The sequence below is a fragment of the Pelodiscus sinensis genome, chromosome 6 (assembly GCF_049634645.1).
Source record: "Pelodiscus sinensis isolate JC-2024 chromosome 6, ASM4963464v1, whole genome shotgun sequence".
Taxonomy (NCBI): Eukaryota; Metazoa; Chordata; order Testudines; family Trionychidae; genus Pelodiscus; species Pelodiscus sinensis.
The window spans coordinates 87,620,827-87,647,410 of record NC_134716.1 but is presented as its reverse complement, the minus strand read 5'-3'; the positions used below and the strand labels follow the sequence as shown (position 1 = coordinate 87,647,410).

The following is a 26,584-nucleotide window of genomic DNA, read 5'->3' as shown; positions in this document are numbered from 1 at the left end:
CACCACTGAATCCAGGCAAGGCTAAAAGTGTTTTACCCCCGAAACAGTAATAAGACTTTCAAAGCTGACTAAAGGATTTGGATATCCAATTGTCATTACAATTTATCTCTGCCTTGGAGTTCTGATTTTAAACCAAGACCATTATGAAATTTTCATTTTAGGTGCCCACTTCAGCATTAGCACTGCCCTTGTATGCACACACAGAAGCATTACAAAACATTGTCACCACTTCATATTTCTCTCTTTCTCCATATTTTGGGATGAGTTCCTATTACACAGATTGTGAAGTGTAAGGTAAACATCTCAGGCCACAAATCCACTGACCCTCTACTTTCATTTTTCATTCCAAAAACTTTATTGCAGACAAGAGGGCTACAACAATTAATCTGATATACATTTTTACCTTTAGAAATTCATCCTTGATAATGTCAAACTTCTGTTTTTCATGTACAGCCCTAGCTGTGTTTGTTCCATCAAAAGGCTCTGCAAAGTTAAATGTTAACATTTCAGTGTTAAAAAAACCAAACTCTCTTCACCTAATAAATGACTCTGTGAAAAGCAGAGATGAGTCAACATATTGTCTGTCACTTATTATAAAGGGACTTTTGGCAACTGGTTGCATTTTCCCTTTCTGACATATACTGTGCAGGTAATTCTCATACCATAAAGACACCACACTAATATTCTGCTGTTGTAGTACAGATCACTGAAGTTTTACTCTTTTCAATGCAGATAAATGGCATCATCAGTGGCAGTACTAATACAGGTCTTCTATTATCTGCTTTCATGCATTACACAAATATTTAAAGTATTATAAAAATCAGTCTATTAGGAACTTCAGAACAAGGAATAAAGCAGCTAACGTCCTTTGTTAATTCATATATCATATATTTCTAAGGCATTTTAAATATTACTAAGTATTCTAAATAAGGACGGTCCTTTTACAAATCAATAGTTGGTATTATACATCTAAATATGATATTGTGCAACAGTTGCACATGGACCTTTCACAACAGTCTGTTTATATAAGATCTACAAGTAACTATGGGTATGTTTACACTACAAAGTTAGTTCGAACTAACAGACGTTAGTTCGAACTAACTTTCATAGGCGCTACACTAGCGCTCCGTTAGTTCGAATTAAATTCGAACGGAGCGCTTAGTTCGAACTAGGAAAACCTCATTTTACGAGGATTAAGCCTAGTTCGAACTAGCTAGTTCGAATTAAAGGGTGTGTAGCCCCTTAATTTGAACTAGTAGTAGGCTAGCCCTCCCCAGGTTTCCCTGGTGGCCACTCTGGCCAACACCAGGGAAACTCGTCTGCCCCCCTCCCGGCCCCGGACCCCTTAAAGGGGCACGGGCTGGCTACAGTGCCTGTGCCAGGTGCAAGCCTGCCAGCACCCAGCCAGCAGACCCTGCACCTGGCACGGATCGAGCCACCCACCCGATGCCCCCCAGCCCTTCCCCTCTTCCCGGGTCCAGGCTGGCGGCTCCCGGGAGCTTGCCCGGGACCGCAAGAGGCGGGCACCCGCCTGGGTTAGTGCAGACATCGTGGACCTTGTCCACGATCTCTGCACTAGGCACAGGAAAGTGGCCATCTAGGGTAGGAGAGCTGCCAGCCTGGCCACCCAGGAGCAGGTGTGCAAGAGAATCAAGGGAGTCCAGTGAGACCCCCAACCCTGAGCCTTGAGCTTACAATGGCCGTCCTGGGTCAGACCAAAGGTCCATCTAGCCCAGTAGCCTGTCTGCCGACAACGACCAACCCTAGGGACCCTGGAGGGGATGGACCGAAGATAGTGACCAAGCCATTTGTCTCGTGCCATCCCTCTCCAGCCTTCCACAAACCTTGGGCAGGGACACCACTCCTACCCCCTGGCTAATACCACTCCATGGACCCAGCCTCCATGACTTGATCTCACTTCCCTTTAAACTCTGTTCTAGTTCTAGCCTTCACAGCCTCCTGCAGCAAGGAGTTCCACAGGTTGACTCTTTGCTTTGTGAAGAACAACTTTCTGTTACTAGTTTGAAGCCTGCTACCCATTCCTTTCCTTTGGTGTCCTCTAGTCCTTCTTTATGGGAACTAATGAAGAACTTTTCTGTATGCACCCTCTCCACCCCACTCATGCTTTTAGAGACCTCTATCCTGTCCCCCCTCAGTCTCCTCTTTTCTAAGCTGAAAAGTCCCAGTCTCTTTAGCCTCTCTTCATATGGGACCTGTTCCCAACCCCTGATCATTTTAGTTGCCCTCCCCTCTCCCACTCTCTCTCTTCCCCTTTCCCACCTCCTTTTCCCAGTCTCCCCCAGTTTTGTTCAATCAAGACAGATTCCATTTTGGAAGACACATTATCTTTATTTTGTACATCAAGAAGAGGGGCTAGGGAAAGGTAAGTGGAAGGAGGTGAGGGAGGAATGGGGCACGAGCCCCCGATGGGGAGGACTGGGCTGGCTCTGTGGGCTTCTGGGGGTGGAAGCTCTCCTGCAGCCCCCCAATTGTCCCCTCTCCCCAGATGGCAGCCTGTGGCAAGTGCAGCCAGGCTGATGGCCGAGTGCTGTGATGTGCCCGGGCACTCCAAGCCAGGACTGCTTTGCAAGCGGGGCACCCCTGAGAACTGTCTGTCTGGGGTGGGGGTCGAGACCCTTTAAGCACAGCCCTCGGCTAGCCTGAGAAAGCATCTCCACGCTCTAAGTTCTTCTCTGATGCCCTGCCGGCACTGCTTCCGGCCATCCTTAAGCCCGGTTCAGGGTCCACTTAATGTGGACATGCTAGTTCGAATGACCAAAACGCTAATTCGAACTAGTTTTTTAGACTGGATCCGTTAGTTCAAATTAGCTTAGTTCGAATTAACGTTGTAGTGTAGACATACTCTATTTTATCTTATTACGGAGTATCTTTTGAGACAAAAATTGTACAACAGACCGCAGTGATAAAATACGATATTTTTCTTATACAGGTTGAACCTCTATAGCCCAGCGCTTTCTGGTCCAGAAACATCCATTGTCTAGAATGATTTTAGCTAGCCAGATGTCCACTTTTCATGGGCATGGCCAAGTTTCCCACTGTCTCATAAAAGTTTATTTACAGCCACCAACCTAGCTGTCAGTGTTCTGTGTTGTAATTTAGCTCTAATTTACCACTAAATGGCCTCTAACAGCCCAGTAATCAGTGGAAGTGTTGGTAATGCTGCTAGATAATACTGACCTCCAATGATCTGGAAAATTCTCTGATTTGACACTGATCAGGTACCGAGGGAGCTGGACCAGAGAAATTCAACCTGCACCTGAATATGTACTAACAAAATACCTATAAAATAGTTAAGAAAACCATCTTTCAAAAATTTCATAAATCTGCACTCCTCTCTGCAGAAGAACAAATACACTGTAGCGAGAGTGGACAGTAACAGTTTGCCAGAATTAGCCCCTGGCAGGTTGCCACCACTGTATTTACCTGCACAGCCACAAGGTATGAGTGAGGGCGATCGCAGCTCTTGTTGGCCACAGATTAGCTGTTCTTGGCTAACAGGAGAAACGGGAAGTGGCATGGATTGGTACACTTCTTCCTGTAGCTCCCACTGGCAGGGAATGGTGATCCATGGCACATAGAAACTGTAATGGCCAGTACCTGCAGCCGTGCAGATAATTATAGCAGTGGGGGCCTGTGCCCAACTGGGTCCAGCCTACTGGCCTGTATTTGCCCATCCCGCCCTATAGGATTACCATGAACAGACTGCCCTTTAATTTCACTGCAAAACAAGTTTAGTATCCAGTCTGTCTACACTTTTCCAGAGTACAGTTTCAGTACACTATGCTGTATTTCATACTTTCAGATGGTACAAGAGACAATGACAGAGCCCTGAAGGCAAAACACAGTCCTAACTAGATTAGTCTACTTTTAATATGTCAAATTTTGGCTACTTTCTCTTTAGTGGTTTAGAAATCCTTTTAATTTTAGTGGATGTGTGCATATTTGTTTTACAAAATACATTAATAGACATATGATAGACATTATATTTTAGCACATGTATAGATTGAGCACAATGTTAGTCTTAAACAGTTTTGGATTTGTCATACATATTTTTAATTATAATAGCAATGAGGTGTTGTGACTTTCCAAAATATTCATTTATGGCCTATCCTTACAATCCTTATTAAAGAAAAGCCACGTGGCGAGGTGGACCAATTCCAGAGGCCCCTGCTGAAGGCCTCATGGCCCCCGTCACACCCTACCCCAGAAAAGAGAAAGAAATAGTCCTCTAGGCAATGTAGAAAAGCTGCAGGAGAAGCAACTAGAGGGGCTGCTAGAGCAGCCAATAGGGGGCCAGGAGGGTCAGATAAAAATAGCAGTAGCAGCAGAGTAGCCAGTTCTAGCCTGGAGCTGAAAGAGAAGGAACTGGGTTCCTGGCTCGTTGGAAGAACAACTGGACCACAGACAGCCCAGGGTGGGCTCACCTGAGCCCAGGGGTAAGGAATACTCATTAGGGGTGAGTGCCACCCTGTTCCAAGCTCACATTTAATTCACAGATATTTTGCCAGGATAGGGACAATAAGACTGAGATCTTTCATTATTGAAACCATCCAAATTACACTCCACATTCAAATGAACGTCAGTACTTATTTGTCAGTATAATGGACTACCTGGTTTGTTTGGCATGCTTCTAGAATTTTCTTCCTAAAAATATTTAAAATATGTAACTGGGTGCTTACTATCACACTCATTTCACTTTACAGGCAACTGGCTTTTATACTAGATCAGAATATTGGCCATCCAATCCACAAGATTTTAGCACTCTAATCTAGAGACAGAATTTGACACAGTGACATGTTACTGCTGTGAATTCAAAGTACTGATTATGTCACATATAGTATTTCTGAGGGAAAGCATAAGGAAGTTTGAGGTGCAGGTTGTGTTCTTCTCTATCCTCCCTATTGAAGGAAAAAAACTAAGTAGGGACCATCAAATTGTAGAGGTAAATGCATGGTTATGCAGGTGGTGTTGGAAAGAGGGCTTTGGAATGTCATTCCAGGAAGAAATCCTAGAAAGAAATGGGGTCCACATAACGAACAGAGGGAAGAACATCTTTGTAGACAGGCTTGCTAACCTGGGCTATGTCTAGACTGCAGGCTTTTTTCAGAAGAAGCTTTACCTGATGAGATCTTCTGAAAAAACTTCTTCCGAAAGAGACTGTCTACACAACAAAAGCGATCTGCTTTTTTGAAAGGTAGTGTCCACACTGAATGGACACTGTCACATTTAAGCTGTGATTACTATGGACAGAGTGACAACCAGGACACCTATGCTTTTTCCTCTTTCTTCTTCTTTTGAAAGAACTCCCTCTTCCCCGTCCACATACACCTTTTTCTGAAAGAGCACTTTTGGAAAAAAGCTTCTTCCTCATAGAAAGAGATTTACCAATGTTGGAAAAACCCCTTTGTTCTTTTGATTCCCCCCCCCCGAAAGAATGTGATTACAGTGTGGATGTAAGTGATTTTTTTTTTTCAGAAAAATGACCGTGTAGTGTAGACATACCCCTACTGAGCAGGGCTTTACAGAAGGCTTACAGGGCGATGGTGACCTAAGCGCTGAGGTAAGTGGGGAAGTGGGATACTGGAAGGACACAAAGGAAGGAAGGTACATACTGCAAAAGTAGGTGCCTGTACACAAATACAAGAAGCCTGAAAAATAAACAGGAAGGACTAGAAGTCCTGGCACAGCCAATGACAATGTGATTGGAATAATAAAGACTCGGTGGGGTAACTCACATGAATGGAGCATTGTCATGGATAGGTATACACTATTAAGGAAGGACAAGCAGGAGAGAAAAGGTGGAGGAGTTCCACGTACGTAAGAAAGCAAAATGATCACACAAAGCTTCCATATGAAAAAGAAAAGCCTGGTGAGTCTCTGAGTTTAGAGGCAAGAGCAATAAGGATGATGCTGAGGTGGTATTACAATAGACCATCAGACTAAGGATGTTAAATTGCGTTTAATCAGCTAATCGAGTAGTCGATGGAATTTCCATCAACTACTCGATAAGGGAGGAAACTGCAGAGCTGCAGCTGGGTTAGATCCCACTGCAGCTATGCCTTTTAAATGCAAGCTTACAAGAAGTGGAAACTTGGAGTGCATATAGACAGCACCGTTCTGTTGGAATAAGCTATGCAATTTGTGATAAGCAAATTGCGTAGCTTATTCTGAGTCTAAATCGAAAGAGCTTAGATTGAAATTTGGTGCTGTTTACACAGTGCCAAATTTCAAAATAAGGCACCGTTCCGACAAATGGGATGTGTTCTTTTAAAGACGCAGCATTGCTGTTTTGGGATACTTCCGGTATTCTGAAAGAGCAATGCAGTCTAAACATATCCTTGGACAGACAGACTGTGGAGGAGTATAAAATATTGCTTGAGCATGCAGAGTATCATCAGAAAGGCAAAAGAGAAATGGGAGTTGCAGCTAGCAAAGTATGTGAAGGATAATAAGAAGAGTTTCTTCAGGTACATTAGCAACAAGAAGGTAGTCAGAAGAAGTGTGGGACCCTTACTGAACGGGGAAGGCAACCTAGTAACAGGTGTGAAAAAAGATAAATGACTTAATGCTCCCAGACTGCTTCAACTGGGTAGCACAGTATGTGGAGGAGATGAGCAGCCCTCAGTGCTGTAAGAACAGATCAAGGATTATTTAGAAAATCTGGAGGTGCACAGCTGCCCGGAGTTGGATAAACTGCATGCGAGGGTGCTGAGAGACTTGGCTCATGTTATTACATAACTTGGCCATTACTTTTGAAAGTTGTAGCAATTGAGGGAGGTCCTGCATAATAGGAAAAAAAGACAAATCTAGTGACCATCTTTAAAAGAAGGTAAACCACAGGGAAGGCTCAGCTCCATCCCTGGAAAAAACATGTAGCAAGTCCTCAAGGAAACTATTTTCAACAACTTGAAAGAGAGGAAGGTGATCAGGAACAAGTCATGTCTAACCAACCTAATTGCCTTTATGATGAGATAAGTGGATAGGGGGAAAGTGGAGGACATGATATCTTTCCGCTGTGTAGGAAAGATAGAAAATATGGCAAAAGACCAGCTTGGCTTAACAAGGAGATCTTGCATGATCTCAAAATAAAAAAGGAGTCATATAAAAAAATGGAAACTAGGACAAATAAAGGATGAATATAGGCAAGCAACACGGGAATGCAGGGGCAAGATTAGAAAGGCAAAGGCACAAAATGAGATCAAACTAGCTACAGACATAAAGGGAAACAAGAAGACCTTTTATAAATACATTAAAAGCAAGAGGAAGACCAAGGACAGGGTAGGCCCACTGCCCAGTGAGGAGGGAGAAGCAGTAACAGGAAACTTGGAAATGGCGGAGATGCTCAATGACTTTTGTTTCGGTCTTCACCAAGAAGTCTGGAGGTGTGCATAACGTAGTGAATACAAGCAGAGAGAGGGTAAGTTTAGAAGATAGGATACACAAAGAACAAGTTAAAAATCACTTAGGAAAGTTAGATGTCAGCAAGTCACCAGGTCCTGATGAAATGCATCCCAGGATACTCAAGGAGCTGATAGAGGAGGTATCTGAGCCTTTAGCTATGATCTTTGAAAAATCATGGAAGACAGGGGAGATTCCAGAAGAATGGAAAAGGGCAAATATTGTGCCCATCTATAAAAAGGGGAATAAGAACAACCCAGGAAACTACAGACAGGTCAGTTTAACGTCTGTCCCAGGGAAGATAATGGAGCAGGTAATTAAGGAAATCATATGCAAACACTTGGAAGGTAATAAAGTGATAGGGAATAGCCAGCATGGGTTTATGAAAAACAAGTCATGCCAAACTAATCTGATAGCTTTCTTTGATAGGATAACGAGCCTTGTGGATAAGGGAGAAACGGTGGATGTCATATACCTAGACTTTAGTAAGGCATTTGATACGGTCTCGCATGATATTCTTATTGATAAACTAGGCAAATATAACTTAGATAGGGCCACGATAAGGTGGGTGCATAATTGGCTGGATAACCATAGTCAGAGAGTTGTTGTTAATGGTGCTAAATCCTGCTGGAAAGGGATAACAAGTGGAGTTCCGCAAGGGTCTGTTTTGGGACCTGTACTGTTCAATATCTTCATCAATGATGTAGATATTGGGATAGAGAGTACGCTTATTAAGTTTGCAGATGATACCAAACTGGGTGGGGTTGCAACTTCTTTGGAGGATAGGGACATAATTCAAAATGATCTTAGCAAGTTAGAGAAATGGTCAGAGGTAAACAGGATGAAGTTTAATAAAGAGAAATGCAAAGTGCTCCACTTAGGAAGGAACAATCAGTTCCATACATACAAGATGGGAAGCGACTGTCTAGGAAGGAGCATGGCGGAAAGGGATCTAGGGGTCATAGTGGACCACAAGTTGAATATGAGTCAACAGTGTGATGCTGTTGCAAAAAAAGCAAATATGATTCTAGGTTGTATCAACAGGTGTGTTGTAAGCAAAACTCGTGAAGTCATTCTGCCGCTCTACTCTGCACTAGTTAGGCCTCAGCTGGAGTACTGTGTCCAGTTCTGGGCGCCACATTTCAAGAAAGATGTGGAGAAACTGGAAAGGGTACAGAGAAGAGCATCAAGAATGATTAAAGGTCTAGAGAACATGACCTATGAAGCCAGGCTTCATGAACTGGGCTTGTTTAGTTTGGAAAAAAGAAGATTAAGGGGGGGACATGATAGCGGTTTTCAAATATCTAAAAGGGTGTCACAAGGAGGAAGGAGAAAATTTGTTCCTCTTGGTTTCTGAGGACAGGACAAGGAGTAATGGGCTTAAGTGCAGCAAGGGAGGTTTAGATTGGACATTAGGAAAAAATTCCTAACTCTCAGGGTGGTCAAATATTGGAATAAATTTCCAAGGGAGGTGGTGGAATCTCCCTCTCTGGAGATATTTAAGAACAGGTTAGACAGACATCTGTCAGGGATGGTGTAGACGGAGCTTGGTCCCGCCTTGAGGGCGGGGGGCTGGACTCGATGACCTCTCGAGGTCCCTTCCAGTCCTATGATTCTATGATTTACCTTGACTTTAGCAAAGCTTTTGATACAGTCTCCCACAGAATTCTTGCCAGCAAGTTAAAGTAGTATGGATTAGATAAATGGACTATAAAGGTGGATAGAAAGCTGGCTAGCTCATTGGGCTCCATGTTAGTGATGAACGGCTCCATGTCTAGTTAGCAGCCAGTATGAAGTGGGCCTAAGGCTGGTTTTGTTAATGGATTGGGATGATGGGATGGATTGCATCCTTAGCAAATTTGCAGATGACACTAAGCTGGGGGAGAGGGGGAAGAGACGTAGATATGCTGGAGGACAGAGATAGGGTCCAGAGTAGCCTAAACAAATTGGAGGATTGGGCCAAAAGAAATCTCAGGAGGTTCAACAAGGACAAGTGCAGAGTCCTGCACTTAGGACAAAAGAATCTCATGGACTGCTACAGACTGGGGACCAACTTGCTAAGTGGCAGTTCTCCAGAGAAGAACCTGGGGTTTACAGTAGGTGAGACACTAGATATAAGTCAGCACTGTTTTATTCCACTCTATTTCCACTAGTGAGACCATATCTGGAGTACTGTGTCCAGTTTTGGGCTCCCTACTACAGAAAGGATATGGACCAATTGGAGAGAAACTAGCAGAGGGCAACAACAATTATTAGAAAGTTGGGACACATGACTTGAGAGACTGAGGAAACTAGGTTTATTTAGTCTATGGAAGAGACGAATGAGGGGGGAATGTGATAGCAACCTTCAACTACCTGTAGGGAGGGGAGTGGGTTCTAAAGAGGATGGAGCTAAGCTATTCTCAGTGGTGGAAGATGACAGAATAAGAAGCAATGAGCGAGGTCTAGGTTGGCTATTGGGATAAACTGTTTCATAAAGAGGATGGTGAAGTACATGAATGGGTTACCTAGGGAGCTAGTGGAATTTGCATCCTTAGGCCAGGCTTGACAAAGCCCTAGCTGGAATGATTTAGTTGGGGTTGGTCCTGCTTTGAGCAGGGGGCTGGACAAGATGACCTCCTGAGGTCTCTTCCAACTCTAATCTTCTATGATTTCCTCCTTTTATCTGTCTGAAATTTGACACTGATTCTGTAACATTAGGCAGGCATTCCATACTTTACCCAAGATACTAAACACTTTAAATAACAAGATTATCAAGAAACTGTCCCAGTTGAGACTCAAACTTTTCCTATGCTATGCTAATAAATGACAATAAAATAATTATATTTTATTTTTCTATCAAAAGAAATACTTGCATTGGAAGACTGAGCAAGACAAATTTTGCGAGACTGTGTGTGGAACATTTTAATTAAAATAAAAAAAAAACTATTAATTGTTGCTTAATGTTTCCTAAATGTCAGAATGTTTTCAAAGAAAAACTAATGCAAATTATTTTACTCACTAATCAGAAGAGTAAGTCACTAAAATAAATGTTACATATAAAACAACCAAACTGCCACCCTGACAATTTAATGATTGAGAAGAGGACTGCAAACATCATCTTTCCATTAGGAAACAGAATGTTTCAAGGATAGCAGCAAGGCAGGTTTTGTAGAATTAAAAAAAAAAGTTTAACTACACAGTTGTGGAAAAGACTCATGTAAATGAGACTAATTAATACTGGCTTGAATCAGGTACACTGCAGGCAGCTATTGTGCAAGCTTCTCTAAAAACCTGAGCGCACACACATAAGCTATGAGGGGATGGAACAAGCTCAGCTGCTCTGTGAGGATGGCATACACGCAGCTAAGAGCCACAAGGGGCTAAAGCAATGGTTCCCAAACTTTTCAGCATCACGCCCCCTTTTTCATTTTTGAGAAACCCTCACTCCTCGCACCCCCCCCAATAGCAAAACTTGTTGAGCAAATAATATATATAAAATAATCCATTTTAAGAGCAGAGCAGGCATTGCCCTTAAAAGGTGGCCATTCTGAAGTCTACCTGAGATGCTCCATTCCCCCCCTGAATTTTTTTACTAGACAGACCAGGTTCTTTCTTGGGAGGGGAATTGACTGCGGGGGGGGGGGGGGGGTAAGAGAGAGACTGGGTCGCCTTATGCCCCCCTGGAATTTCTTCAAACCCCCCAGTTTCAGAACCTATGGGCTAAAGCATGCCCAGTTTGGATAGAATCAGTGATTTAAGATACTAAACTCTAAGACATCACCATGGAACATGTGTCAACTGAGATTTTTCAAAGGTTTACCGTATAACTTGGCACTATTTGGGCAGATTTTCAAAGGAACAGCAAAAGTAACATACTTGACACGAAGTATAGGCTCCCCCTCCACCACAAATTCTGATTCCTTATGCTAAACCATGGAGGTGATAGATCTTCTCAAAGAAAACGTTTGTAGAATTTTAACAATGCAAAACAATATTTTTTTATAGCCTTGTTCTTGGAAAAGGCTGGACGATATGAATCTTCCTCTCTCTCTCTCACCCCTCCTCCCCCCCATACAGATGGTCAATCGGAACAGAAAATCTGAATTTGGCAAAATTATTAGCAGCTGAAGAATGGAGCATTGTAAATAGGGCCTACCAAGCCTTGTCCCTTCCAACCTGCAGGATATGCTTCAAATGTCTTTAAAAAGGAGAAACTCAGCTCAGAAGGGGGAAGACAACAGAATCAGCCAGAGGGCTCCAGAACATGGGTGCTGAAGAAGCCTCTCTGTGGGGACAAAGACAGCCTGCTGAGCCTGGTTGGGGCTGAAGGTTTAGTTCTCTTGCCTTTCTTTTTATTATTTTATATTGAACTTGGAAATGTGAGTGGAGATAGAGGGTAGTAAGTAGAGATGTTAAAAAGCAGATAATTAAGTAACTAACTGCTGAAAATCTCAGCAGTTACACCTTTAAGCCAGCTCCCAGCACACACCAGTTGCTGCCCCTGCTTCCTGGGAGCTGGCTACCGCCTTTGCACTGCCTAGCCCTCCCTTAAAAACTGCCCTTATTGCAGGAGGAGCCAAAGCCTCATTCCACTATAGTAAGGGGACAGCAGGCTATTGAAAACCCTGAGGTGAAGCTAGGCCACCATAACAAGGGTTAGGAAGTGGACTGAAAGTTGTTCTTGCTGGCAGTCGCGAGACTGGAAACTGGATGTGCTACCCACTAGTTCACCTGACCCTCTGAAAACTATTAAAGTCACATAATGGGTAGTACCAGTCTTCCTTAATACTAGGCAACGCTATCATCTCTGCCTGTAACACATACACTATAAGGCTACGTGCAAGCCACTTTCGAAAGAGACTTTTTCAAAAGATACTTTCGAAAAAGCCTCTTTCGAAAAAGAGCGTCTAGACTGCAAGCAGTACTTTCGAAAAAGCAAGTCGCTTTTTTGAAAGACAGCACCCAGGCAGTCTGGATGCTCTCTTTTGAAAAAGCCCTGTTTGCATTCAAGAACGCCTTTTTTCCAAAGAGCACTTTTGAAAAAAGGTGTTCTTCCTTGTGAAATGAGGAGTACCGCCGTCGAAAGAAAAGCCGCGTTCTTTCGATTTAATTTCGAAAGAACGCGGCTGTAGTCTAGACGCAGGTGAAGTTTTTTCGAAAAAAGGCTACTTTTTTCGAAAAACCCTGCAGTCTAGACACAGCCTGAGTGAAAGAAACTGGGAGAAATCACCAAAAAAACAGCATGTGAAGTGAAGCATAAGATATTGTACAACAATGGTAAAAATCACTCACAGTAAAGAAGCAAGCAAATATTTCAACTTTAGGCAAACAGGATTTTGCTACATAGTTATAATATAAAACAGTAGTCTAACTTTTCCACTGAAATGCCTGAAATAAGAGATAAGCAAAGCCTATGAGTGACAGACTAAGTTAAATCAACACCATCAAGAAACTAAATATATGAAACTGAAAACAAAAAGTACAGTTTCACACTTTACCTTCTACACAAATAAATTTGTTTCTCCATTCAATACCATCAGGTCTTGGAATGGCTTTGGCTTCACGAACTGAAATCATTTGGCGGCTCCAACTAGAAAAAGGAAAACAACATGGAGGCATTTTTTTTTACACAGATTGCTTTTTGAACCAGCAGTATATAGTTACATATAATATAGGAGAAGTGTTCATAGACCGCCATAACTTGGGAATTTCAAAGAGCAGCAGCTTAATTTTTTTTAGCATTTCTAGGCAGGGGCTGCTCCAGCCATAGAAAAACTGTGCCACTGTCAGGGAGCCAGGCCAAACCTGATTAGCAGAACCCTGTATGGATACACATTTGTTACTGCGGATATAAATTGGTATCCATGGAACTATAGGGCTCTCCTGGAAACTGCAGCAGCAAACAAAACAGAATATAGAGCCACTGTTCACAGGAGCTAGCTCCCTGCACCGGAGCTCCTCCGGCATGGCTCACCAGCATGCTCTCTGACAGGAGATGCAGACAGACGCATGGAAGAGTGCTGGGTGGAGCTAAGGGAGGTACAGCCATGCTGGAGGAGCTGCCAGTGTGGCTTTTGAGAATGGCGGCTTCATGTTCTGCTGCTTTCACTGCTGTGGTTCCCGGGAGAGACCTGCAGTTCCGTGGATACTGATTTGTATCTGCAAAAATAAATGTGTATCCATGCAGGGCTCTAATGAGTAGCACTGCAACCCTGTACACCAGATTGCAATACCTCTACACTTGAGAATCTGTTGCAAGGGTAGGCGTGCTGTGCACACTAAAATTTTGCTGAGGGTGGCAGATTGACTTAAACAGTCTCAATTTTTAGGTAGGAAGCAATGGAGACTAGTCCTCATTGCCATTAATTCTTTTGAGGAATGAGGAATATGAGAGGATGATAAGAGGTAAAATTTTCATACATACATTAAAATAAATTAAGGAAACATTTCAGCAATACAGAATACCACAGACCTCAATGGACATTATAAGCTGGTGGTGACATTTTTACAGAATGTAATCCCTTTCTAGCTCAAACCTAGGATGTCCAATATTCTGTTTTCATTTTAAAATACAATCAAAACTTTAGTAAGAGACTTTCCTAAAATTCCAATTAAAATGAGCCAAGCGGAAAAGTATAGTTTACTTTCAGATTAGAGAAATTCATGTCTGTGCAGAGAGCCTGCACAAAGCCTAAAATCAAGGTAACGATATAAGAGAACCCTTACACTTTTTTTCTCTGATCCTTTTGATTGTTTCAAATTGAAAGTCAATAGAGCCATCTGAGAATCTTTCCCCATCGCTACAGGACTGTATTCAAAGTATTTAATTTTACAAACTAGTTCTTACTCATGACTTCAGACTAGAGACCTGAAAAGTTTCAGTTTATGAAGTTCAACCATTTAAATTAAGTATACATACATCTTTCCAGCAGAAAATATATTTTTACTCTTCCATAACTCAAAAAATATATTTAAGAGTTTGTTGAAACGTCTAACAGGGCTGCAGGACAAATTCCTTAATGTACAATTTATCCAATATTTAACAAACAACTTATCCATACAAATTTAAATTTTGCTTGTCTGGACTGTTCCTATACAATAACAAAAGTATAAATAGTACATATGGCAAGCATTCAAGGAGTGCAAAAAATTTAGCTCCTATCCACATCACTACTCTAGTATCTCCTTGCTTCTACCACTTGTCCTAAATGCTCCCTAATTGTGAAAATTATCAGTATAATATGAAATAATGTAACTACATTCTGTCAAATCAACAGAGTACATTTACTAATTCATTAACCATGTAAAGAGATTAAAGAAGGGCTTCAGGTGAGGGGGCTAACTGGAAAGATGCATAGTGACCACAGTATCTTTAGCAAGGTTCCAGAAAATACGGGTCATAGAGGAAAGAGTAATATTGGACACCATCATTTGGCTCTGACTCCAACATGTCTATAAAGCTTATCTTAAACAAGCTAAAGGGAAGAGTTATGTAACAGAATATCTAAACTGAACAGATCACAGCAGGTAGTAAAGCCACTAGGATGCACACTGAACATGATAAATATTTTTCTCTTACAAATTTTTGAGGTTCTACCTGGCTTCAACATAAGCAGTTGCATCTTTAGCAAAATAAAAATGTATATATTATTGTAGAAAATCTAATTATAAACTGTTATACATTAAAGCGAAGTAGCATTTCTAGCTGTTTAAATCACATTTTGCACTTCATGAAATCATGACAGTATTTGATAACCTCTTTTACCATTAGCATTGTATTCCTACTAAAATTAGGAGTCTGAATAATAACTGAAGTATTCACAGCAAGTGATTTATTTACTGACTTTAGACTTCTTGATTTGTAAAGAATGTTTACAAGTATGCTCACTATTTGTAATTACTCAAAGAACACTTTATGCAAACATGTTTCAAACTGTGAGTTTAATATACACTATTTGTTTCAATTATGTCATCAATTTCTGGTGTGTCTGATCATATTATGTTTCTATTCTCTGAGCAGACAAAAATTTCAAGGAACGAACCCCAAAGATTTCAAGACAACTAGGCAACTTCTGATATAAACTTTTATACAAACATATTATGCAAGTACTCACAACATATTCACTTTCCTGAGAATTCCTGTGGACAAAAATGTTACTTACACTAATGTTCAAAGAAAGTGAACAATGTTCCCTTTAATTTTTTCCAACCAAGTATGGAATTTATTTTGTTATGTGCACTGAGGCATGTGCACCACCAACAGAAACACATGCGGCCCAGCTGTGGACACTCTACTAATCAGGTGGAGTATTTGAATTTCTCCTGGGTGGCCTCCCACATGCACAGCTTACATGGAACACTGATTGTGAATACAGTCAAAAGCAATTAACTCTTAATTTAAATCAATGTTCATGACTGCATTATTTTCCTAGTTGTATTCTAAATTACCAAGTCTACATGTTATGTATTTTGTTCTTCCTCATATTCCAAAAGAGGGACCGAATGACCTTATTTTGTCATTTATAACCTCATACAGGTTACTCATAGGATGACCTTAAACCTATAGCCTAACATCAGTTACGTAATTCAAAAACACTTGCTATAAAAATCAGCATCTGCCACCCTCCCAAGGACATTTAAGAATCTATTTTTCCATCAGTAGGAACTATAGTTTCAAGTAACATGTCTTCATTATAGTTTTGATTTAAAATACTAATTCAGAAGACTAAATGCTGAAACTAAAGCATTTTCAATTTAATTTTTCAATAAATAAGTAAGACTTTAAAATAAGACTGCATCTTTCATCAGGCTTTTATTTGGTCTCTAGATCTCCAACAAAATCCATTGGACATAAGGAAGGCATTTAACAAATCAGTCCTTGCTTTGTTACAGAGTATTTGCCAAGTGAAAACCTGCTGCCTTCACTCAGAGCTGCTGTGTGAAATCAGACACGAGGCTCGTAAAAGAGTCTGGTAAACAGAGAGCGTTCCAGTAGATTTTCTTTTGAATATGCATCAGATTACTTCACATTGTGCATTAGAATTTGATATTATGAAAATGCAGTTTTGAAAATTAGGAATAAAAAATTATGTTATTTGAAGAGGTTTTATTTACTTATTAACATTTGCCACATTAAAAAAAAAAGTATTTAAAATCACATCTTCAGCAAGTTGAGTTATGTACGAAACACAATTAGAGTGAAATTTAATCAATCACAATTCAGTGGATGAGAATCGAATTCTGTATTTGCCAACATTGCTGTATAACAAGTTCATTTAAGCTTTTCCATGTGCGCTGCTTCTGGGACAATCTCCAAGTCACAGTTCCAAATCTTATTTTCCCCTTGACATTTTATTTATAATTTGTATTACAATGGAGCCTACAGACTCCAACTAAGACTGGATTTTCATTGTGCTAGACACTGTACATACACATTTTAATTGACAGCTTCTGCTTAAAAGAGTTTACACTGGAAATAGACAAAACGGACAAACAGTGAGAGGGAAAAGAGGCATAACAAGGTGAAGTCACCTGCCCAGGATCACACAGAGGGACAATAGTGTAGTTGAGAACAGAACCCAGCCCACTGCCCTAACTACTGGACCTCGCTACTTTTGTCATAAGCATTACATAATTCTACTGGTTACAATGTATATTAATTTAAAAAGCTGTCTTAATTTAGAAATGATCTCTCTCTCAAAGTGATCACAAAATAATATTACAGTCTTTCCTCTATCCCCTCCCCCGCCCGCCCCAAAAAATCCCTATGACAACTGACCAATTAGCACCAACCCAGGTAACAGTGTTGAAGAACAGATGAAACTTGAATTACGTTCCACTGTGAATATCCATTATGACAGTCTTCAATTATATAGTCATACTGCTTCTAAATTGTAAGTTGCCCTATAAATGTTAGAGAGAGTATGATGCATCTTGCAGTATTATGCATTACTCTGTATAGGCCAGAAGCTATGGAAGTTACTTATTCCATATACAAATTAAAATAACTATAATTTGCACTAGACGTGTAACAAGTCAATAATTAAAATTTGCCAAAATATGGGACACTTCAGTGTGAATTGAATTCAGATGTACTTTCGTATGTACTTAAGGAAAGCTCTTTTGCTTGGGGAAAAATAACTAGTATCATGCAAGCTGCTGATTAAATTATTCAATTATATAGAGAAGTCAAAGATCATTAGATGGAATAGAACATTACAGTAATGAAGTATAAGAATAAACATATTACAGGAATCTGTATAATGGAAAAAATTTGTTACACTGTATAACTTTTGTCATTTTCTGATATGAATGCTTAAATATACAAGAAAATGTTTTAATAAAAATTACTGGCTTCATTATTTTTCTTTTAAAAGGAAACTATTCCCAAATGGTATCATAGTGTGCTCTGTTTTGGAAATCTGAACACAGATAATTGGTGGTCTTCTTGAAATATTGTCCTCTCAGTTTCCATGACTGTCTTCTCCTGGTTCTCCTCCAATAGCTAACTGCTCATTCATTGTGTCTTTCGGAAGAGTCTTAATGTGGGGTTCTACGTTGCTCCCGTCTTTAATCACTTTCTCTTCTATCTCTATACCTTATCTCTGGATAATCTCATTTGCAAACACAAATTCAACTACCATCTCTCTACTAAAACTTACTGATCTACTTTAGGCCAGATCACTCCAATCTAAATTGAAATCTTTGCTTGTCTCTGACATCTCATGGATGTCACACCATTACTTCAAACTCAGTGTGACTAAAACATAACTTTTAATCTCTACTACCCCCTCTCTGTCACTCAGGCCAGTTATCTGGTCATCTTCAACTCAGATCTCTCTCTCTAAGTTCTCACATCAAGGCTATGTCTAAATCTTGTGCATTCTTTCTGCATCACATCTAGCTTTCCACGTAACTAAAACCTCATCTGAGTCACTACAACATCCTTTTTTCTGGCCTTGACAAATGAAATTTTTCCCTATTCATACACATTCCAAATGCTGCTGTAAAAAAATCACTTTCCTAGCCCATTATTATGAATGTCACCCCTCTCTTTGCATTCCTCTACTTGCACTTCCCCCGTTCTTTGTTGTACCAAACATAGGTTATTTGTTTTCGTTTTCAAAGCCCTTCATGGAGCCTCTCCACCATATCCATCATATTTCAATTTATTATTAGATGTCAACTCCTGTCTCAAGCTGACTCATGACATCAGTCTCCAATAAAGCAAGATTTTATATTTTTGAACATGTATCTTCTTTTTTCCCCTCCATACTGCCCTCATGAACATCCACAAAACTGCCTCATCTTTTTTCAAATCACTCCTCAAAAGGAGTGATTGTGATGCTTACAAAAATCTTGGCAAAGGTTAAGTGGCTGGTGTGCTGAGACTACTACCTATCATGCTAACTAGTACTATCTCATTGTTTCTTTGAGCTTCCCCATTTGTTGTCTTTTGTCTTCCACTTAGATTTTAAAGCTCTGCAGGTTAAGGAAAAACTTTTGTACTGCATTTGTCCACCTAACACAAAATTTCTGGCCTATATCTAGGGCTCATAGGCACTACAGTGCAATACATTTTTTATTATTATTATTAATAATCATGTTATTAGTAACAATAATAATAAAGATGACCTTCCTTTGGGAAGGTGGCTGGGTGTGGTCAAATCTGAATCTTGTCCTTACAGAAGACTATGTAAGGTGGTCCAGATGTTAGGGCCTTAAGCTCAGACACCCTCCTGAGAGAGGATAGTGCCACCAGAATAGCTACCTTCCGTGAGAGATGGAGCAAAGACATGTTGCTAATGGTTCAGAGTGGGGCCTCATTCATCTTGGAGGTCCCATGCTGAGATCATGAGTCAAAATTGAGACTATAACCTGTCAAGTCCTTTAAGAAAACATGCAACTAATAGGTTGGTGAATACTGATCAGCCAGACATGCTGTGCTGAAAGCTGGAAATGACAGCCAAGTGGACTTTTACTTATGACACAGTGAGCCCTTGTTGCTTCAGGTGCAGAAGGCACCCAAGGTAAAAGGCATTGGCAGGTGCATAGGAGACTTATGTTTCTCAAATGACCAACTCGCAAATCTCTTCTATTTGGCACGCAGATGGTTTCTTACTGCCAAAGAGGACTTTCATATCTGGACCAGAGCAAGCAAGCGCCATTGGATTTATTACTGGAGTCTCCAAGCCATGAGGTAGATTAATTCAAAGTTGGGATGCTGAAGACTGTCCTGAGTTATCAGGTCTGGGAGCAGCAGAAGACTGACTGGATTATCTACTGACAGATCAAGAAGAGATGTGCCCCAGTACTGATGTGTCCAGGCAGGAGCTTTCAATACCCGAGAGGCTCCGTCCCTCTGAACTCTGAGTAGCACCATGTGAATGAGTGGAAATGCTAAATTAAGTCATCCTTCCAAGAGAAAAGGAATGCTTCTGAGACTGAGCCTGGGCTATAATTCATGAAAAAGCAGAAATGAAGATGCTTCCTGTTGTGTCTTGTCACAAACATGTCTATCTTGGGAATTTCCAACTGCTGGAAGTTCTTGTTCATGACATCTGGGTGAATTGACCAGTTGCGGTTCTGAAAGGACTTGCTGGAATGGTCTGCAATTTGTTCTAAATCCCTGGAAGATAAGATACCTCCAAACGCATCAAGTGGATTATAAAAAAGTTTGAGGACTTCCTGGCCCAGGAGAGTGGAGCATGCTCCCCCGTTTATTTAAATACTGCTGTTGTATTGTCTGTCATGACTGATACACAGTACCCTCCAAGTGAGTCTGGAAGGTTTGGCATGCCAGATGGACTGCCTTCAGCAGTCTGATGTTGAAATAAAGTGAGTGCTCTGCTTGGGATCAGAGGCCCTGAGCCTGAGCTCCCGCAAATGCACTCCCCACCCCATCACTGGTGCATCTGTGACCAGGGAAAGTGATGCTTGAGATTTGGAGAAGGGAATCCCTGCATACATAGCTTGCTCTTTGCATTACCATAGGTGAGACAAGAACCAGCCAAGAAAGTGTGACTGCTTTTGTTTAAGCCACTCTGGTTTGGTTAATATACAGATGCTAGCCAAATATGGAAGGGTTGGCGCCTCAGTCTGGCATGCTGCACTACATAAGTACAGGTGGCCATGTGGCAGAGAGCTTCAGACAATTCCTTGCTGTGAAGGTACAAAAATGTCGGAGATCTTGAATGATGCTGCAAAGAGTCTGTAATCACACCTCTGTTAGGAATGCTCTCTACTGTCTTGAGTCTAACACTGCCCCTATGAACTCTATCCTCTGAGGGAGGACAGGATTGACTTCTGCACATTCAGGAGAAAGCCAAGGCTATCAAAAGTTGATCTTATGAGGCTTAAATGCACCTCCACTTATGTTGTGGAGAGGCCCTTGATGAGCCAATAGTTGAGGTATGGAAATACCAGCACCAGACACTTCTGCAGAAAGCAGCCATGGCTGCCACGCATTTGGTGAACACTCGAGGTGCCACCAACAGGCCAAAGGAGAGGACTTTGAATGGACAGTGATTTTGGTTTACCAAGTAAAATCACTTGCCCTTATTTCCTGAGGAATCTCCTTCACTGTTCATGCTCTTAATCGCAGCTGCACCTCTTGCCTTAGGAGATGCTTGTGAGAGGGCTCTCTAACAAGGGACACAGAAGGGAGGTAGGATAGAGTAGGGAAGCTGAACATGTTGTAAAGGGTCTGAAACCACAACTCTGTTCAGATTGCGACACATGGTAGAGCTAGGACAGTCAGCACAAAAAGGATGGGATAGTTGGAAATACTGTTTGAACAGAAGCATTGCCCTTGTATACACCTTCAAAAGATTCATTTTGGTCAGAGGACTGTTCCACCTGCCCAGAACCTTGAGCAAATGACAGAGGAGGTTTCCTCCTGTGGCTTCTATTACACCTCTATTACAGTCCCATCTGTTCTGAGGTTGGTAGAACTGAAGCAGGGGCTGAAAATGCTTCCATTGCAGTGACAGAATATGGAGGCCAAGGGATTCGAGAGTAGCTCTTGAGCCTTTAAGTCTACACAGACACGAGTCTGTTTTCTTGAAGAAATGGGTCAAGCCCTCGAATGGAGGTCCTGGATGGTGTGTTGGACTTCATAAGGGAGCCCTGTTGCCTGCAGTGAAGAGCTTCTTCTCATGGCAAGCCCCATGGCCATTGTTTGAAGAGCTGAATCAGCAACATCTAGGGCTATCTGAAGCAAAGCCCATATCACAAGCTTGCCTTCTTCACCGAGGCAAAACACACTGCCCTCGAGTCCTCTGGCAGAAGCTTTGTGAACTCCAACATAGCCATGCAGGAACTGAAGCTACATTTAAGCTTAAACTGCAGCAAGAGTGGCTTAGGTTAGACATTAGGAAAACCTTCCTAGCTGTCAGTGGTTAAACACTGGAATAAGTTGCCTAGGGAGGTTGTGGAATCTCCATCTCTGGCGATATTTAAAAGCAGGTTAAATAGACATCTATCAGGGATGGTCTAGACCAGTGTTTCTGAAAGTGCTCTGCACTTTGAGAAACACATTAACTGGCCACCCCTGTTTGTTTATTTACTGGTGCTGCAGCCACGGAGCCTTGCGGTTCCTATTGGCTCCGTTTCACTCTTTGCAGCCAAGCGGAGAAGCGGGAAGTGGTGGCCTGGCCCACGCCACTTCCCAGGGCTCCTGTTGGCTGCAAAGGACGAAACGGAGCCAATGAGAGCCACGAAATAAACTAACTGGGGCAGCCAGTTAATGTGTTTCTCAAAGTGGTTTCGCGGAGCACTTTCAAAAACACTGGTCTACACGGTGCTTGGTCCTGTTGTGAGGGCAGGGGACTGGATTCGATGACCTCTTGAGGTTCCTTCCAGTTCTAGTGTTCTATGATTTGCTAAGGATCACCTTGTGGTTTGAAATCTGAAGCCGGAGTCCCCTAGTAGAATAGTCTTTCCTCCCAAAGAGCTCCAACTTCTTTGCTTTTTGGGTTTTAGGTGAGCGTCCATGGTGCTCTTGATGTTCACATTTTTTTGCTGCTGCCAACATTAAGAAATATGGCAGCGGGTGTGAATAAACATGTTCAAACCCTTTAAAGAGGACAAAATACTTCCTCTCTGTCCTTTTCGCCATTGGGGGTAGGGATCTATCACAAGGGTATCTCCTGGAATGGGACCCTCTGCTTTGCTGGACACCCAGAGGGTCCAAAAAGGCCATTAGATTGGAACCTGACATTGGGTGGGCCATAGCATCTGGGAAAATTGCTGTCTCACTATCCAACCGTGAACCTCAGTATTCCAATCTGTGTCAGCTGCACCTGGACACAGAGGACTCTGCCAGGGGAGAACTCACTCTGGGAAGACCAAGGAGAAACAGTGTCACGTGCATCAGCGACTGATGCTGGGAAATTGGGAATAGGTGCAGTTCCCCTGCCATTCTTGAAAGTATCAGTGCCAAGCCTACGGTGACTGACATGGTAACGTTGCCATCTTGCCTCAGGAACAGCACTGTGGATTTCGGGGGTGATGTTGCCTTTGAGCTTGGTGTCTGGTGTGGCCTGAGTGGAGTAGGTGGTGCCATGAAGGTGAAGAACTCTCACCACCTCAGAGGTCTCTGGCATGGAGGGAAGCTCCAAAGCCTCTCCTCGACTCCTCCAGAGAAAGGAGTCCTGCAGAACCAGACTCAACCGACTCCTTTTTGAAGCAGGAGTCAACCATGCTGGGCTAGATGGAGCCACGCTGGGTCTCAATGCACTCAAGTCTTTCTATCCCGGTCTCATTATAAGTGAGCATCCCGTCTAACTTCTTCTTGAGGGGCATTGGTGATGGGGAGCAATGCCACACACTACTAATGTGCAGAGCCCCTATACAAGGACCTGCTGGTGCCAAGTGTCTTTATCACAGTCCTTTTCAGGTCTCCGTCGACACTGGGCCACTGTGCAGATATTACAGGTACTAGGTGTTGGCTTGATTGAACATGGCTCCAAGTGGAGATGGAAAGAGGCCTCCATCAGAAGGATTTTTAATTGTTGGTCTTTTTCTTTTGAATCCTGGGGTGGAATCTCCTGCAGATCCTGCAATGATCCTTCTAATGCAATTCCCCCAGATTCTTCAAGTAAAATGTGTGAGGGTCATTTCTGGACATAGACTTCTTACAAGCTGCACAGAGTTTAAACCCTGAGGACCTAGACATGCCCCGGTACTGGTGAGGGGATGGGAATAGAGGGATAAGTGAAAATGGAAGAAAATACACAGAATATTTCTTTATTGGAATTCTAACTATATAAAATGACTAACTACAACTACTAACTGATTAAACTACTTACAGAAACAGTCCAAAGACACCTGGGGAGAAGGCTTGCGGAAACAAGAGAATTAAGCATTCCAGCTGACCATTAACAGGCAACAAGGAGGAAATGAAGTGGTGGCGGGTTGACAGGACTCTCTATGGGTGCTATGGAGGCATGACTCTAGGGGGATACCACTAAGGGAAAAGCCTTCTGGCTGCTGTAGACATGCCATGCATGCACCTAACTGGAAAAGACATAAGCAAGTCCTCGAAGAACTGGAGATCATATAGAATGTACTCCAATCTGCATTGAACAGCAGTTGATTTCCAGGTGCAATTTCAAGGTGTTTGTTTCAGTCAAATAGAGGGCTTATATATTAACTAAGGTACGTGACCCAAGATGAAACTATGAAAAAGAGGGAAGAAGCCACTGAAGTTACCAGAACCCAACTTATATCAAAATCAGTAACTTAAGTGGCATCCAGAATCTCTTTGGAGAAGGAAGTGTCAGTCTAAAATAGCACGCTACTAAATAGCTGGCTGTGGGACAATAGAGCTATTTGATTTTTGGCAGACTATTTTGCAGATTAAACTGAGGTAGTTTATTAAGCAACCATAGGCAAGTCTCACTGCCAAGCTTCTACTGGCACGTCCAAAGTGCTGTCACGTGCCCCTTTCCAGTTCTTTCAATTCTTGCTCTTCATCACCTGTTCCTACCTCAAACTATTTTCCTCTCTCTGTTGATCAGTCTTCAAAATGTTAGCATGCTACATCCAAGCACGTCACATTTTCACATAAACACAGGTAGAAGTTTGTCACTTACTCAAATTCTGTGGCATAATATTTGAAGAAGCCCACTAATAATTCTCCAAGGGTTGATCCGTTTTTGGAGAGGTAAGGAGGAACGGTGCGTGGAGCTTGATGTACAAGGTGCAGCTGCATAGTAGGATTAAAAGATTCCTGTCAAAATAAGAGAAGAGAGAATATAGCCTTTCGCCAAGTACATACTACATGACTGCACTCACTCTAGGTACTCTGAAGAACAGACATACACAGCAGAATGTTGCCCATCATTTATTTAGCAAGTGCTGTAAGTGTGTATGGCCCAGTTTCTATTTACCATTGAAGGGCCCTATTGTTCCACCTACTCCTCTGTTGCATACAAGTCGTTCTATTGACCTCAAGGAGAATTAATCATCTCTTGTATGGAGATAGTCAGTCATGTTAGTTCTCTATGCTCCCTTTCCCTTCATGAAGCTGACTAAGAACCGTCAAATCAGAAAAGTCTCAAAACTGAATACCCACTGTGACAGACAAGGTTTGAAAGGGAGATGGAAACTTATTTTCTAATGCATGGTTAGTTTTAAACCAATATGTCAAACCCTATATGACCTTGTATCTTTCCTTACAATGATTTCAAAGACTGGCAGCATTTTTTCTAACCAAGTTAAGTGAAAACATTAAAATTGTTTAACCACTAACTTATACCCTAACGACGCTATAACACTTTTGTTTCTCCATCAGAAATATTGGTGGCTGATCACAAAAAGCATTGCTGTTACCAATTCAGAAAGTTCTCCACCCAAAACTATAGGACTTAAATATTCTTTTTTGTATAAACTTAAAAAACAATGAATAGTGCTGTTGCACCTTAGAGACTAAAAACCTGTAGATGGTATCATGAGCTTTCGTGGGCACAACCCACTTCTTCAGATGAATACAGTTAAGGGGTCCAGGGTACAAATACATGGCAGAGAAAGAGAGGGGATGGGGAGGGGAAAAGAAGGAAAAAAGTGGGGGAAAATATTGTCAATTAGATTGTATACATTTCCCCCTTTTTTCCCCGCTTCTCTTTCCCTCCACACTCCCTCTCTTTCTCGACTATTTATTTGTACCCCATACCTCTTAACGCCATCCATTTGAAGAAGTGGGTTGCACCCACAAAAGTGCATGATACCATCTATATTTTTGTTAGTCTCCAAGGTGCTGCAGGGCTATTCATTGTTTTAATTTTTTTTCCAGCTACAAACTAACACAGATATCCCTCTGAATTTTTTTTGTTTAAAAACTAGGGCTGTCAATTGACCTGTGTTAACGCCTGCGATTAATGCAGGACAGGATTAACGCGTTAAAAAAATTAACGTGTTATCGCAAGCGTTAATGCTGTGCTGCCTCTTTGAAGTGCCCCTCCGGCACTTCAAAGATCCCCAGCTCTGCTGTTGAAAAGCCCTTAAAATGCTACATCAGCACTTCAAAGGGACTTTGCAATGTGGAGCTGGGGAATCAGATGGGGACTCCAGCTGATCCCCAGGTCCGCTTGTGCTGCCCCTTTGAAATGCCACTCCGGCGCCTTAAAGGGGCAGCGCTGCATGGAGCCTGGGATCAGATGGGGACTCCAGCTGACCCTGGGCTCCACTTTGCGCTGCCCCTTGGAAACTCCACGACGGCACTTCCAAGGGGCAGCGCAAGGCAGAGCCCAGGATAAGCTGGGGACTCCAGTTGACCCCAGACTCCATGAAGTGCTGCCCCTTGAAAGCACCACCACGGCATTTCAAAGGGGAGTTGTATGCGATTAATCGCACAATTAGATTTTTTTTAATTGCTCGATTAATTGTGATTAAAATTTTTAATAGCTTGACAGCCTTATGAAAAACCTCTCAATTTAACTTTCAGAAACATAAATTGGGTCTGTTAAAACAGCAAACAAATGCTAGTGTTGCCAATTTGCATATAGAGCCTTCTTATTGACATTATGTCCAAGAGAAACTTACACAGCATCATAACATGCATTTTCAAATCAGAATATGGTAGAAGAAATCATAAGAAGGAAGCTATAGCTCATCCTTGTGTTCCTAGCTAATGCAGTTTGTTTGAACCCCCTATAAATATGAGGGACATAGGAAAAGATTT

General features: G+C 41.9%; 1 protein-coding gene across 10 annotated transcripts in view; it reads right to left on the bottom strand.

The window, feature by feature from the left end:
- TENT2 (terminal nucleotidyltransferase 2) overlaps positions 1 to 26,584 on the bottom strand; it is an 84,722-nt gene that overhangs the window by 1,910 nt on the left and 56,228 nt on the right. For 9 of the 10 annotated variants that reach the window (XM_075932335.1, XM_075932336.1, XM_075932334.1 and 6 more), the window contains 3 exons: positions 24,498 to 24,634; positions 12,900 to 12,991; positions 404 to 483 (listed from right to left, as the gene is read on the bottom strand). In XM_075932335.1, coding sequence (XP_075788450.1) covers positions 404 to 483; positions 12,900 to 12,991; positions 24,498 to 24,634 — 309 coding nt within the window. Of the gene's footprint in view, positions 1 to 403; positions 484 to 12,899; positions 12,992 to 24,497; positions 24,635 to 26,584 lie in introns of those variants that run through there. The other variant, XR_012904874.1, reaches the window with a different exon arrangement.